The 17,045-nt window shown below is 37.6% G+C and overlaps 1 protein-coding gene across 1 annotated transcript in view; it reads right to left on the bottom strand.

The window, feature by feature from the left end:
- SUGCT (succinyl-CoA:glutarate-CoA transferase) overlaps nt 1-17,045 on the bottom strand; it is a 325,436-nt gene that overhangs the window by 181,016 nt on the left and 127,375 nt on the right. Inside the window, exons 10-11 of the mRNA XM_061996874.1 lie at nt 13,103-13,174; nt 7,942-8,039 (exon numbers count right to left, since the gene is read on the bottom strand). Of these exons, the coding sequence (XP_061852858.1) occupies nt 7,942-8,039; nt 13,103-13,174 (170 nt within the window). The remainder of the gene's footprint in view (nt 1-7,941; nt 8,040-13,102; nt 13,175-17,045) is intronic.

Below are 17,045 nucleotides of genomic sequence, written 5' to 3'. Positions count from 1 at the left end.
TGTACTTCATTTGTAGTAAAAAGAGGCTGTTGAGAGCATATTGTTAAGCAAATTGCTTAAAAACAGAACATCATCAATGCCAATACAAATCTATTATTCAGATTTTGAGAGCAGCAGCATGCAACTGTTTGGATCATTCAGTTGTGTTTTATATATTGAAATATCTGTTGTACAACACTACAGGAGAAACACTGTGTTGCAATCTGTTCAAAGACAAGGTGTGGATAAAAAAATGCCCAAATTTACTTCTCTGATGTCACTTGCACAAACTTCTTTTTTTTTAATTATTTTTCATTTGCTAATCTGTATGTATCATTCCTACCATCTAAGTACAAGATTCAGTAGTTGCTTACACAAATATATACCCTAAGCTTTCCTTATGGGAAAGGCCTAATGTTTAGGTTGGTAGGTATCAATAGATACCATGCTCAGTATTCCAAAATATCAAGCAAAGACCTTCAACTAAAATTTCTGAGAGAAGTAGAAGATTTGAATTCTCTCCTGAAAATGAGAATCTCTATCAGCAGAAATTTCCAAGGTCTGGCCAATCCTTTCCCCCTTAACATTAGTTTTAAAACATTTTTATCTATATTTTGTTTTTGTCTTCTATAAATATCCTACTGAATTTAAAAAATTACAATGTCATCTGCTGTCTTTCAGCATATACATATGTAAATATATACGTAAATAAAACCACTGATGGAAATATGTTCAAGGCTAAACAATGGTCCATCTTCCAAACTTCAGCTGTTAAAAAAAAAAGATAATTCAAGTCTGTACAGCATCTGCAATCTGGAGCATGACACTTCCAAAGGAATCCATGGAACCTCAATGATAGTGACTGCAGGAGAGCTCAACTATGTGATTCATGCTACAGCTTTATATATTTCCAGATGCATTCCTTTTCTCTCTAAAATCTTCCATCTGCTATAGATATAATCACATAAATGTCATTGAAATTATCTATGATTTATTTGTAGAGTAATTTTAAATCTGTAGCTTAGGCTTTGTACACTTATTACCAGTATTTTAGAAGTTCAAAAGAATTTACTTTTTACTGCACTGGTCTGTGGTATGAAGCTTGAATACAGGCTCTTTCTGAAAAGACCTCTGAAAAAAAAAGAGGGATATGTATCCCAGTGGAGAACAAGCCCATTGCTAGCACCTTTACTGCAAAGCCTGTACTAGGGGCTTACTTCACTAAAAGTGGCAGTAGTCTCCATAACATCTTATTTGCATTTCAAGCAGTACTCTAAGCCTCCTCTGCACCGAATTACACAGCACTCATGAAGCTACTGAAGTTGCAAGATTGAAATGAGGCATCAGATTCTGAAACATTTAAGATATTTCAAGCTTAAAAATATTATAATAATAGAAAGAGTAGCATGAGCTGAACTAATTGAAATGTTATTTCATAGGAAGAAATCCAATTAAATATATTTTTCCTCAATTTGTAAAAAGAAGCTTATGGCAATTAATTTTGAAAAATAATTTGGACAGCTACCAAATGCAGATGGAACAGCAACATCTAGGATTAGTTTTTTACATGCCATCAGTCACAAAAACCTTCCCTATTCTTGCTAAAGTCCACAATAGCATTCTTGAGTTTTCTAGCACAACCCAAGTCTGCATAATGGTCACTTGGTTTCCTTTATCAGCAGTCTATTTACTTTCAAGTATCTACAATATATTCTGCGTTAGTCTCTAATCAGTCTCCTCTTGGTTATTCAGCAAACTCATGTTCCTTTATGCTATTTTAAAACCATATATGATTTTTTTTTAAGGAATAACATACCAGAGAGGGGGAAACACATCTGTATTGTAAAATGTGTTTCTAATGGCTCCTGAGTAGTAAAATCCAGCATGTTCCAGAACTAGTTCTTTTGGGACTCAGGTAATATTAGACTATGCACGTTAGAGATGTACTCCTTTTCTCGAGCCTTCCTCTCTTTTTCTCAAGTAAGAAAAAGGATTGTAACTTCTATAGCTATGACAAAGTACAAATTAACTAAAAATCAGCTAAATAAACACACATCAGTAAAAGCCCATTGAGAATAATGGAAAGCTATATTGATTTCATTGTTGTTCTTAACTACTCAAGAGGAGGAATGAGCTAACACAGGTCAGGCCAAAGAGCTCATTCAAAAATCAATGAAAATATCTCCCTTGACTTGAGCAGCCTTATAGTTAGCAATGTACAGTATCAGAGAAAAGAGTAAGATTCTTTTCAGGAAGGATCTTAAACTTCATATGTCTATGAAGAGCTTAATTAAAAGGTAATAAAAAAACATAGAAAATACACATTAGTTTATACGGTCCATTTAGCTGAAACATTCTGTATCTCAGTTGCACACAAAGTCACCATGAAGCTAATAAGATTTTAAAACAAAGCATTTGAAAGCAAACTGTGCCAGTTTGGTAGCTGACATCCTCACAGCTCAACCATTTACGTACCGATGGTGAGGCAGATAACCCAGGAGAGTAAACCTAACCAGCTATGCCACAGTGAAGCATGTGAAATATATCCCAAACATCACATACCAATCTTTCTGAAACAGTATACAACTGTTCAATCCTGCAATATTATCAATAGCAACTTCCATCTGCAATGTTCTTGGTTTAGAAAAAGAAACAGAAGAGGGGAGAGGGAAGAAGATGTTACAGAGCCTGGGTGTGTCTTGAGAAGTGTGAATTTAACAGTGCTCCTCATCATGCAAATTAAACATTTTACAATTGCCTTTCCCCTTTAGGTGCCCTCCTCTTCTGGTACTAGGTGGAAACAATTTAGCAACGATCTCATTAACTGAGGATCAGATTCCTCTGTGCTTCCTTCCTGCTCATTCCTTTTTCCCCCCTCACACATATATGCAACACGCACCTGTGGTAAACAGTCAGGAATAAGGGCTTTAAAATATAAGTGCTAGGAATAGTTCCACTCTGAATCATTTCCAGCCCTAACACTTCTGATTTTAAGTCTATAACAATTTACCTATAGCTGCAGGAGTACTAATCATGATGAAATAATGTGCTCTTCATTATGTGAGCTGCTTCATTTTAAAGGCTGAGGGCATGTCTGCTGTTCTCTCTTGCATTCATACAACTCTGTTCTGGTTACAGGTTCATTTCTCAAAGAACCTTGGAACCCATGTTTTTTTTGCATCGTCTTAAAATTTGCCTACATTACTGAGGTGCAGGGTAGCATTCAACTTCTGGAGTAATTTGATGAAGGAGGTCAACAGATTAAGCCACCTTCCTCAAAGGAGTTTCTCTTAAAACTGGCACTATACCAGCTTTCGCACAAAAGCATCTCAAACTTCATGTGCACATTAAATATGTATGTCTTGACATATGTATGTATGTATGCACATATTGTATATATATATGCACACAGACAAAATAAGCCATATCATGTCTGGTACTATTCTGGTCCAGAAGAAGCAAAGGTAAAAATGGAAGGGAGTTTGTGGCAGAGTGGGGGGGAAGGAGCAACAATTAAAACTTGGTTCTCTTGGATAGATGTGCATCTAACTCAGAAACCAGAGAACTGCACTGGAAACATAAAAAACAGAGTGTTCTGTTGTCCATCAGTTCTCACATGAGCTGGGAGTCTCAGGGGCCTCTGTAGTAGCCGTTGAACCTGACCTCCACCCAGGTAGGGTCATTTTAAATTTGACTCTTGGCACACCTCCAAGAAAGGAAGGCATTCAGAGACAATTTACTTTTGTTATAGTTCTGTTTTGTTGTCATTTGGGGAAAATGTAACCTAAATAAATAGGAAGATACAGAAGGCACCAAAACTTTCTGTAAACATAGTAGATGTGCAAACATCAGCAGTGGGAGAAGAGGAAATACGAAGCTAAAGGAGTCATAAGAAGTGAAGGAAGATGATGTGGACAGGAAAGAAAGACAGGAAGAGAACCAGAGATGGAAAAGGGACACCATCACCAGTAGCAAGATGAGTACAAAATATCCCAAGGGCCTATATTTATAATTCCCTGTGAATATCCTATGACACAGTGGTCCTTGCAGAACTGTGCTCTTTTCAGCCTAGAAGATGGAAATGAAAAAAAAACACTTCCCCTCTCAATATGTCTGAGACTGTTTTCTGTAATTCCCTCCTCTTGCAGCAGTGTGAGAGATGGGTCTCTTGGAAGCAGCTTACCACTCCACAGCAGTCTAACTTCCAGTCTCTTTTCTTGACATTTGACAATCTCTGTGGATATGTGAATTTATTCTCCCTTACCTGTTCTCCCTCTCTCTGTTTCATGTGTACCCTACAGTTAAACTGAGATACTGTGGGGGAAAGTGTGTAGGGCAGATGTGCTTCACTCTTCATTTCTGTCAGAGGATGAGAAAATTCTTCATGAAATGAATGGAGCAATTCACACCTCTCAGAGCTGTGATTTCAAGGTACATCTATGCCTTAAACCATATTCATCTCCAGTCTTGCATTCTCACTCAGCTCAGGACATCTGACTGTGATGAATAGGTCATTTCACACCTTTCTGCAAAGTCTTCTGTTTAAAGGTCAATTTCTTCTAAGTGCTACATAATCCCCATGCTTATCTAACTGCCTTGAAATCTGGCATGGTTACTGCAGGTGGTGAGTAGATTTATTGATCTACATTAGAGGTCATTTAAGTCAAGAATTCCCAAGATACAGCCTTTTTTAAAAAAGAAAAAATACAGCATTCCTTAACGTTGACCAATTGTACCGACATTTCCTTTGGGCACACATCTAGAATAAACCTGTGGCCAAAGACTCCCAATTGCTTCACATTTACCCTAGCAAATGAAAGGCATCAACTGTCTCTTTGGTATTCAGAGATCAGATGTTTTTTAAAATTTCAGCTCCACACATGCAGCAAATTAAACACTAAAAAGATTTCAGGGAGTTCCTGACCCTTTGAGTAGATACGAACATCCTCTTTGATTCCTAAATAAAACCTGGGAAAACTTTATCTTTAAAAGGTAGGAGGTTAAGAACCCTTCTTCTTCCACTCACTAAGTGCTCAGAAATTAGACATGAATCAGTCTGGTTTTGAAAATTAAGAAAAATAGGAAAAGAAAAGGTGAGTCATACCTTTGGAAACAGTGCAAAAGAGATAGGAGGAAGGGGACAGGTCAGATAGGTCAATAGAATCCTGCTCTATACTATGGTGGCACCTTAGCTCAATAAGATTGTAATAGTATCAACAGCTTGGAAGAAAAATGCACATCTATCTAACATGAAACAGCAGTGATACATGCAAACAACTGCAGAGGACCAAGTATCTGTAATACAAATGGTGCTTAAAATGCCAATGACTTAGTAGAACAGCACAGAAAGTGTCAGAAGAAAAGGTTGGGGGTAAGGGAAAGAAATACAACTGCATGTTTCCTCTCGTGTGTTTCGAGTCCCCATACTTATTGTTGAGATGCTGAGACATAGATCATATCCACGAATCTTTCACTGGCCTTATGAGCTCCAACAGTCTCAAAGGATTCTACTACAGGACCTTAATCACCATTTATGTTTCCAAGCATGTACAAAAGAGAAGGTACATTTAGAAATTACCAGATTCCTATATTGAGATACAAATTTTTACCTGCTTTTTACTATTCAGCCTGGCATACAAGCTGATTTGTCTCAAGTTGCATGCGACTTGCCTAGCATAGCATCAAAATGAGACATGGAGAACTTCTGTGCTCCTTTTTGCCTTCCACAATACAAAGGGGGGGCTCATCCCAACAGAAGTGACTGTAGTAGAATCCTTGTCAAGAAAATCACAACTCTTCAAGCTGCTCCAGCTCAAGTCTGAACAAATTCATTGTGAGCCAGATAGCAGTGTATACATAATGAGTGAATGGGAGGGTCTGTGGGTGTTCCTTTCCAACTAATGCACCTTAGGTTTATATTTTCCATGTGCTGGAAGCTGCAATACTATCAAGCAATCAGTGATTTAATTAAGGTATTTTTCAGTGAAATTCTGCCATTACTATTTTGTCATTTCCCTTCATTTCTCAAGGGCTGACATTTTTCAGCACTGAGAAACGATTCATTTCATTCTTTAAGTAACTTCAAAAATGAACCCCTTATAATTTTAGAAACAACTGTGCATTAGTGAATAAAAGCAAAGTTACCATGGAATGTGTATGGAAACATACTCAACCTCCATTAGAAAGCCAGAGTTGTTTGTTATAGTCAGTGTTTTAAAACTGAGTGCCAGACGAATTCACAATAATATGACGTAACAGAGCACTATTGGAAACGTCTACTCCAAAAGTGTACATATAGCCACATACTTGCATATAAATTACATAGAAACTCAGTCTCAATTCTGCTAATAAAACAGAACATAAACTCTGACAAAAAAGACATAAAGCAGTAATTGTAAGAGCAATGAGGTAATCTGATGAACTAATAGCTGCAGATGTAAAATCAAATTAGAATTCTGGCAATTTATTCTAAGAACAACTGTTTCTTGAACTTTATCTTCTTATTCAGATACTTAAAAAAATCCATTCAAAATTAACTACAAGTAACAAGATATTAAGTAATTGGTCTGTTGATGGCCAAACTGTGCTCTCAAAAGGTACCAGAGTACATCAGTTAAATGCCAAATTAAATGAAATGGACTTCAAGTAATAAGTCAACATCAACTAACTTTGAAACTAAGACTGAGTGTTAAGAATGTAAGAGTTGAAAAGTAGGTCAAAACAGAATTATTCCCTTTCAAGGGCTTAAAACTTACAGGAAGAGTAGGTTCATCTGTGCTATCACAATACATTTGTTACAGGAAGAGAGGTAAAAGATGAGTTGCAAAAGTTCACCACAAACAATTGTACCACAATTATTTGAAACTGCAAAGTCATTTGAACTTCATTATTTCAATGGGGGCAGGACATCTGAAAGCGGACAGGTAGGACAGAAACAAGAAGTGCAACTACAACAGGAAAAGGCAAAATCACTCTCTCTATAGGCTTTCATGCAAGGTGATTCTGGTTCTCAATAACCCAAACATATGTGATTGAGAACTGGGGAGAGGTGTGCTAATGAAATTCTTTTCTCAGATAGTATGAAAAGAGGATGCATCTGATGTAATGCTCCTAAAGAAAAAAATGCCTGGATGAAAACTGTTACATATTTGTCAGTAAAGACTCATAAGGGCCGACTGTCAAAATGATAGTGTGACTTTTCTTGAATCATTGACAACAGCAGATCTACTGCCTCTCTGGTCATCCTCCAAAGTGTTGCCAAAGCCACCTTTGGGTAGCTCTACACAGATTAGGAGCTTTTATTATGTTTTATAAATTTATCATCCCCTCCACTGAACAGCGCACTCCACAGAAGTAGAAGTGAGGCCTTCTCGAACACAATGAGAAAGACAACTAAGCTATTTCAGTCTCCCAGATAAAGGGTTCCTCAGCTGCCTCTTAAGTAATTTTTATTTATAATATTTAATAGGATGATTTCCACAGTGAATATTAAGCACATATCCTTCTGATTTCAAAAACACTGATACAGAGAAAATACGGGGCAGCGAGTACCACAATACAGAACCAGCAACGTGAGAGTTTAATCAAGTAGAACTCCCTCAGATACAGCAATTTTCAGTGAAAACTTTAAAATCCTGGTCACATCAAAAGCAAATGGTGCTCCAAGCATTTTCCTTCCAGGGGTTACACTCATCCAGGAAAGCAGAAAGCACTGGTTGATTCACTAAAATTCAGGTTAATGTTTAAAAATGGTTTCTGACAACTTGAATCTGTCATCTAACTTCTTCCTAGACCATATTAGAGTCTGTGTGCAAAATTTAACATCAGTAAGTGCTCTCAATATTTTTTACTAAAAAACAAAGTATCTCAAAAGAGTAAGATTTTCACATGATGAGAACTTCTTATACATGACTATTTGCGTTAAAAGATTAAATGTAACTTCTTCCCTTTTAATTAACTTACCGTGTTGACAATATCTCAATAAGTTCTTTTCTGTTCTGGACTCTGAGTGTATTAGTTTTGTACCTGGAATCCTTACTAACTTCAGGCAAGTTCAGGATCTGAGTAAAAATAAAGATGAATAATAAATGTGCTTGGCAGGAGATACTTATATGGCTAAGAAAATTCAATACCTAAATCTTTTAATATAGATTAGGAAATTAAGAAAATAGAATTCATCCTGGTTAATGTTACATAACAAGTACAGTAAAAGATAGAAACTACACTGAAGATCCAAATTTTATTTGATAGCTTTCACCATTAGCTAGGAGAAATTCTTGTTGCAGAGCACTAAAAAGTTTGTAAGCTATTACCATGAGGTTGGAGAGATTTGTGAAATTATCCTGCACTGTTACATGTCACAGAATACAAAGTATGAGTGTACTTCATATGCTTGTCTGAGAAAATCTGCAAGAACTGGGGCTGTTTAGTCTGGAGAAGAGGAGATTGAGGGGGGATCTTATTAACATTTATAAATATCTAAAGAGTGGGCGTCAGGACATTGGGACATCCCTTTTTTCTATAGTAGCTAGCAACAGGACAAGGGGTAATGGGATGAAGCTGGAACACAAAAAGTTCCACTTAAATATAGGAAAAAACTATTTCACTGTGAGGGTGAGAGAGCCCTGGCACAGGCTGCCCAGAGGGCTTGTGTAGTCTCCTTCCTTGGAAGTCTTCAAGATCCCTCTGGATATGTTCCTATGCAATCTGATCTAGGTGAACCTGCTTCTGCAGAGCGATTGGACTAGATGATCTCTAAAGGTCCCTTCCAACCCCTACCATTCTATGATTCTATGAAAAGCTATGTCTAAGAATATTTCTTTCCACTTCAGTAATTTCTGTCAAAAAGGTAAAAAAAGGGGGTTTCTATTGAAATCTCATAGTTTTCCTTTATGATTTCTTCCAAAAGAATTATTAAAGAAAACATCTGGCATATTTGAAATTTAGCCTTCATGTAAAGACAATGTGAATAATACTGTAAAGGCAATCAAATGTGGAGAATGAGTCTTATAATTTCATTTATGAGACACAGTAGCTGTGTGGACAATCAATACTTACTGTATAATTTGTCTATTCATGCTGCAATGTATTTTTATAGAACATAAATACATAGAATGAGTTGTGCTTTCCAAATTTAATAAAAAATATCCCAATAACATCAGTTACAGAGAAAGGCAGAATAGAAGATTACAAAGAAAGAAACTGTCAGGTATTATTCATGTATTTTTATTCATTAATACACACACATAGAGAGCTCATTTTTTCTTGTGATAAATTTTATAATCATTCTAAACACGCCACATTTTTTCATAGGGCCATTTCCAATATGACTTACAAAAAATCAGTACTGGCTCAAAGTTGAAGTTCCTACAGCCCATCATCCTACCTCCATCTGTGGTTAAGTACTGATGCATGATAAGAACAGGACCAGTAATGTATGATACTTCCTTAATATTCATCCAAACTCTAGTCATTTTTTTTATTAGGGCATTTCTGAATTGGGGCTGTTTTTTAATACATTTAGCCAGCCTCAATGGAATTTTGTTTACTGAAGACATTCAGTCTCTCCTTGAATCCATATGCCTATGTACTACCACATGTAAGTGATACATAGATTGGTGGCAATATTTCTGGTACTTGCCTTAACTTCTACTAATTCCTCTGAGATTGGTTCAGACCAAGGCCAATATCATTTAATGACTCCTTACTTTGCTGGAGTGAATAAAGATATAGCTTCCCTTTCAAGTGAATAGCTGTTGATATAAAATCAACAAAACAGACATTCTTTCAACAGATATTTAGAGATATTCAAGACAGTCACCTTTGGTGTACTTGTCAACTAGAGTGATGAAAGTAAGGATAGAAGCCAAGGTATCTGTAAGTTATGTTAGAACCACAACTATATTATATAACTGTTCTGCAGATTTTTCTCTGCAAGGTAACATAAAACATCAATCTAGCAGCTTCCATCAAGACTTGATTCACAGCACATTTTCTTTTCTTTCTATGTTTACACAATGTAGTTTATGAAAAATTACAGTACATCATAATTAGCTTTAGAAGATGTTCTTTTCCTATCTGAAAGCTTAGGGGTACTCCCTTAAAATTATCTCCTCTTTTTAATACATTATTTTGTAGTTACAAGTCACCACTTCAGAGAAAAAATAAACGTGCAAGTTTGTTCAAAGTAAATGATAGGCAATACTTATTTATGACACCTCAAAAAAATCAAGACATTAATCAAAAGACTATGGTTCCATTTGATGCGTTATATGAAAAATGATCATATGGAGTTGCTCACTCTACTGTTTTAATTAATGTTACTGACTTCAGCTTTAACGTCCATCTGTTGTAAAGCTGCGTGTCTATATATGTTCATCTCATATTTTTGTGACTAACAAATGCACATTTGAGATGTTATTCATTAATATGCCATTCATCTTTCTGCTTCATGATGTTAGTTTCTTTATTTCGCTGTGACCACTTGGAATGAAACTGCAGTTCTTCATTTCAAGGCCTCCTTCAAGCTCTAAGATGCACATCCAGACTTCACACTCTCTGCGTTTTGTCCCCCAACACTAGCAAACCTTTACGTAATCTCCTTTGTTGTGCATAAAAGCTCAGTCTTCTGAAGACTCTTGCTCAGTATTCCTATCTAGGCTGAAGCAGCCATACATCAGGACCTGCTTCTGTATCCTGTGACCACTATGAAATGCACTTAAGCCAGGAGCGTTTCAAAGTTTTTCTGCAATTAACCAAGTCCCCAAACAAGCTACAGTAAGTTGTCATTGATTTTGAAAATATCACAGTGAATTACTCCAGCTTTTTCTTTCTGCTTGCCTGCAAAGATATGGTTGAAGCAGAATGTTTGCAAGTGTTTACAGCTTGAGCCAGCTGTTACATCTCCAGAGTATGTGTCTTCAGGGCAACAGCTTCCATACAGCCTGTATTTTTAGAACCAGCTCATCTCAGAAAGGTTCTCTAAGAGCAATTACAACATTTGAAATAGTGGTCTCTGCATTTGCTAAAGGTTCACTAGGGCGTTGTGGGCCTTCCTGTAATAAAGTCCTCTTCCTTTATTGGCTCTCACCCTTCACTGCGCTTTAAGTTCCAAATCACTTTTGACTGAACACAGACCACACCTCTAATGGGTCACACAGCATTCCACTGACTTCCACATTGTTCCACTTCTGGGCAATGTAACAGCCCAGATCCATACCTACCATAATTCAGTACAGGTAAAAAGACTGTTCTTCTTAAAAACAAACATGATAGCTGGTTTACAGAAAAATCTAACCACTACCAAAAACCTGAACTATTTTTGTTTCTTTTTTTTTCTTTAATCCCTTTGAAATAAGAGCAATCTTCATTTCACCATGTTCTGTTCTTCCAGCTCTCAATTCTAAAAATACCAGAACACCTTTACAAAGATTAAATAAGAAACCAGCAGCCTGCAGGCTGGGGCCAATATTCATCTCACTTAATTTTAGTCCTACAGATTCTGAGGTAACACAGATCATAGCATCAGTGTCTCATCTTCTGGGGTACCATTCACTCCTTAATGATCACAGAGGGAGTTTGTAGCAACAAGTCACACAATAAGCCTCTCAGCTGCACCCTAAAGTGAGGTGAATATGAGTTTGAATTTTTAGCACCTTTTAGCTGACTCTATGGTGTTAGAATCTACTGAACCAGATCATCAGCTTTGCCTTACTCAAGCATGGCAAGATGACCCGCATTTGGTACATAATTCTTCACGTCACATGACAAAGCACCAAGAAAATATTCACAGCTATGTCCTGGGACTTTCTGGAAATATTTCCTTTATGAGATATTGAGTCTTTGTGGCAGGTAGATGTTCAGTCCTTACTCTTCATTCATGTTACGGCAATTATCATACTATAATGACTGGACACCTGTATGAAGAAAATCCACTGTGCAAACTTTGAAGAGGTGAATTTGTTACTTACTGAGAGAGACAATTTGAACAAGAAAAACCAGACCTCTCCACATGGCAAGGTGCGTATATGTACCCCCAACTGTTCTAAGAGAGAATCACAACAGCATTGACTTCTTACTACATGTTCCAGGTATCAGTTGTGATCATCCGTGAAAATGTGAAATGGCTAATATGAGCAAAGGAAAACAGTGCTCAGGTTCCTGAATATAATTAGGTTAAATATGCAAGTATCGAGAGAAAAAACACAATGCTAAGAAAGAGGTAGAATTCTCTTTTTTAAAAATGCTGTCTAATGCTATATGCTAAACTTCTCTTGTCCCAGAAAACGTTACTGGAGTCTTTTGTTTGCAATGTTGCTACACTTCGAACATCACACATCCTACAATCACTCCTTTTCTTTTAAGATGTATTCGTTGTCCAGGGAAAAGCAACTCCGAGTATTGAAACAAAAGGAAAAGAGTATGTGAAAAATCCAAAAGTATTTTATGACTTTCCAAGATACCTTCTGTGAAGAAAAGATTTGCCAGTGTTGTGTTTCTTCAATCAATGAAGATACTAGATTGTGAATACAGCAGTCCTGTTTCAAGATTTGTTCTACAACATGTTATCTCTGCACTACTCAAGTCAGCCCAAAGTCTTGTAATATTTCTTTTCTAACAAGTCCACAAGTTTTTCTGTGAGCACAGACCAGTACATATTAGTGTTTGAGAGGACTATGCACTCATCTGCTGATTAACATGGAAGAAAAACTATCCATCTCCTAGCTTTGCTTTAATACCTGTGCCTACCATGTATTTTAGGGGGAAATTGTCATATTTCTCCCTGAAAAGGGCATCTGTGTGATTTCTGTGACATTCACTATTCCAGAACTGGAAGGTTATTGGCTTTCTCTTTTTTTTTAGCTAATTAGCTGTGCAGCTGCACTGACTTCAAAAGGGGTTCCCAACAGACAGGTTTTTTAATGGGGGTGTTCTTAATACACAGGCAAAGCACATAACCCACATCAGTCCCTTAAAGTACCACTCAGAACCCCAGGGTTTGATTTATACTCACTACTTGATTTCACAAAAAAAAAAAAAAAAGGAATTAAGAAGCAGTCACTAAATGTTTTCCCAGTCAGAATGGGAACTATTACTTCTGTACTGCCAGCCAACACGCCATTACCTTGCACACAGTGACAAACTGATGATCATTTCCAGCTCCCACCACGATGTAGCCATCCTTGGTCTTAAAAGCCTACAAGAACAAAGATAGTTGATTAGCTCTAAATAAAATATAAAACATTAGCACATCTTTTAAGTGAAAACTTTGTACATAATGTTCAAACAAATTCTTTAAACATTTCCATTCAAACACAATCTCTAGTTCTACAAAAGTTGAAAAGTTGCACAAGGATGGATGTGGCCCTTTTGATTTTTCTAGAGTATTTCTTGAGTTAAGATATCTTGGTTAATAGTTTATTTGCTGAAAACATATCTTGAGGCCTCCTGAAACTTTGCAAATGTGTCTCACGCTCACAGGGACTGAGAAGGATTTACCAGGATAACGCTTACTTGCCCGGAGTTATATATTCAGCTTCCTTCTTTGCCTGACTGAGAGCAGAGAGCTGCACTGACGTGTCACAGATCCCAGGCAAATACACTAAAGAAAATTGCCAAAAGGCAATGACAAGTTAGGGACTCTCATAGGGATGAAAGAGATAGGCTGCTCTTCAGTGTGAGATAAAGCTAACTCCTTGGTCAGTGGACTCGAGATCAAGCTCCTAGAAAAACTGAGACTCCTTTTCCAGCTTTGGTCATTTATTTTTTTTGCTTTTTGGCTTCAATGCAGTGGCCTTACTGGAAAATTTGATGTGAACAGGACATTTAACTGTGTGGGACAAAACAGCTTTCATTTCAGTCTAAATCATCTATATTTGAATTTTAACTGGAAAAAAACATAAAACCTGTAATTGGCATCATCCTCAATTTTTACTACTGTGTCAGGGCATCTTCTAAAATTGGATAATGCAAATAGATTCCCCTTTCCTCCACACCTCTCCCTTATGCCAGGGTGTGTAACTGCATTTTCAGTCACGTGTTACAACCACAATTTTCACAAGCATTTGGGAAAGGTTCTGTCACTATTAATTTGACTTTAGTGCAAGAGGCCAGCACAGGCTGGTGCACTAATGATGACACTTTCTTGTAGAGAGCAAAAATTATCTTACATTCTCAGAAATCTTTTTTTTTTTTTCAAACTATCATGTCCAAAGATCTAAAGGTGTGAATTCTTACCACAAACTTTGGTAAAATAACACAGAAATATAATCCCAGTGAGAACATTTTAATAATCAAAATTCTTACGCCTTGTGACTTATTCTTCTTCACAAACAGGAATATATCATTTGAAGTTGCAGTTTTTCATTTAGATACAATATATCCACATTAAGACTCTTCTACCATCTGGTATAGTCAAAGCTTTAAAACGTATAAGGGGAATTGCGTCCACTGAAATACAAGTAACTGCATATCAGTGTCAGTTTTGCAAGGAGCTGCTTTTGCTTGGTAATAGAGGGAAGGCGTTGCAGTGCAGACCCGGTAAGGAGTTCTCGAACTTTCCCCCGGCTCTGAGGTTCAGACTCACCTCCGGTTGAGCCGGGCCAACCTGGCGCCTCTGCCAGCACTAGTTAATGACAGGAATTGGAAGTGCATAGAGGGAAGGGGAAGAGAAGGGTAAGATGGAGGTGACCACATGAAGCCTGCAGCCAGGAAAAGATAGAAGGAGCAATTCTGGACCAGAGACATCCATGTAGCCCCTGACAAGAAGCAGAGATCCTTGTGACAGAGAGGGTGAGAGCTGCAGACTCCAGGTCAGACGGAGCGAGCAGTTTAAGCCCTAACCCAGAGAAGATGAACTGGGGTTGCAGAGCCCAGTGGAACAGCCCATATAGGGCTGCCCAGTCTGTGGGAGATCCTAAGCTGGAGCAAGGGAGGGCTCACAAGAAGCATTTCTCCTCAGGAGTGTGATAAGCAGCAAGAGACATCAGGAAATGACTGCACCCTCGCCCTCTGCCCTTTCCCTGTCCCCGGCACTGCTTATGGGGAGAGAAAGTAATGACACTGGGCTCAGGGCTCTGAGACTGGGAAGAGAGAAGAGGTGGGGAAAGGTGATCTTAAAGTGTTGGTGGCACTTCCATGTTCACCCTACTCTGTATTATTTTTCCATTGGATATTCCTGTTTGTTTGTTATGTTTTAGTTGGAGGCGGATTAAATTAAGTTTCATTTTCTTCCCCAAGCTGAGTAGCCTGGTCTGTTTTGTTCAGGACCATAAGTGGCAATTAAGCCCTCCCCGTCCTTTTGGAGTTCCTGAAGTCTGTGGTACTTAAGTGTAATCATGGTCTTTTGTCCCCGGATGGGCCTAAACCATGACACAGAGTTAGCATATAACTTGTTTGTTCTTGCTGTCTTTCATTTCCTCCTAAATAGTATTGGTCAGTGATAAAGTTTAGCAATTTATTTTTCACACATTTAATTATTTCAGTCTAAGATTCTTAGCAAGTGATGACGAAATACAGCAAAACATTTAGTCCCAAGCATGCAAAAAAAGCCCCACCGACTTTCCCTCAATACAGTCAAAGTCTAGAAGCATACATATTATAAAGGCACTGCATACTCACACTGAGGAAAGCAACAGGCACAGGGAAAAAGGAAAAAAAGAACACAGAAAAGAGAGTTGGATATTAATGTGTTAAGTTGCATAATAACGTATTTTTAGATGTATCTGTTCATGTAGATTTCTGTCTAAAGCAATCATGACAGAGCCCAGTCTAAGAATTTGTAAGACATTTCTCCCCACCTCCCCCCAAAAAGTGGCTTAGTAGGTATAGTTATGAACTAAAGCCATCAGTATAAACCTACTACCTTACAGTTACAGGCAAGATATCTCTTCTAAACTCTCTGCCCAAATCCTGACTTGTCTTTGATGATGCTCTGAATTCTAAAACCAGCCCCAGACATTTCACACAAATTAAGGGTTAAACACTTCCACGTATCTGTGTGTGTAAGTAACACAATATAGTTTTTATTGGTGCGACCACCTACTACTTCCAGTAAACACAAATTAGAAATTCTTTTACACATTCTTTTAAACTTCTAGTCTGGATGCCTGTTACTGCAAAGCCTACAACACACATCATATGCAGTTCTATACAGATTCCTTTCCCCCACACGCCAAATTGTATTTAAATTGGTAGCATGGGCAAATCTTAAAGAGTTTACTACTTATCAGTAACTTCTTTTGAGGCTCGCATCTCTGTAAGAAGACTGCAACCACACAATAGCTGCATGTCAATGTGAAACACGCAACTGTACCCAGGGGCTGCCCATGCAGCAGCGGAAATCACTACATTTATGGGCCTGGTTATTAGCATGTGTGCTTCAGTTGCTTTGTGGAATGTGTGGGAAAACTGATTATTCTTAATTGCATTGTATGTTTAAAAAGCTAAAACAACCATCGTGTCATCCTCACACAACAAAAATGGTATCATAACAAATGCAGCAGTGTCTTTTTCGATGAAGCTTAACTCAAATGTCTTCGGCTCCTATTTTCAGCTTCCCATTACGAAACAGCTGATTATTTGCCAGTCATTGCTGCTGATAAGGCAGAAACTTCCAAATGTTATTAGCACAGTATTGATGCCAACATTTAAGGGTTACAACAATGGCTTTATTCATCACCCATAAATGTACGCACACTACAGGTTACCACAGGTTACTGTCTGGTCACAGGAAGCTTCACGATCTTATTATACAAAGGAGAGTAAAGGCAAAGTGCAAAGAGATTTTAATGAGATCTTGTTTTGATAAACTGCTGTCCATCACATCAAATCACTTCACATTAGCACAAGAAAAGGCGCTACACACACAAGGCAAAAGTCTTTTTTCTTTTCCCCTTTTTCTGAAGAATTGAGTCCTTCTGATAAGATTCTTGAGAGCACGAGCATGATTTAACCTACTACCCCCATGGGGTATCCTGAGCAACAGGACACTACTCAGTGAGGACAAGAAACAAAAAATACAGACAAAGAATTTAGTCCACATCTTAATCACAGGAAAAGCAGAGACA

Source organism: Colius striatus, chromosome 5, assembly GCF_028858725.1.
Source record: "Colius striatus isolate bColStr4 chromosome 5, bColStr4.1.hap1, whole genome shotgun sequence".
Lineage (NCBI taxonomy): Eukaryota > Metazoa > Chordata > Aves > Coliiformes > Coliidae > Colius > Colius striatus.
Note: the sequence above shows the minus strand (reverse complement) of the source record. Positions and strands in the feature narration are given on the sequence as shown.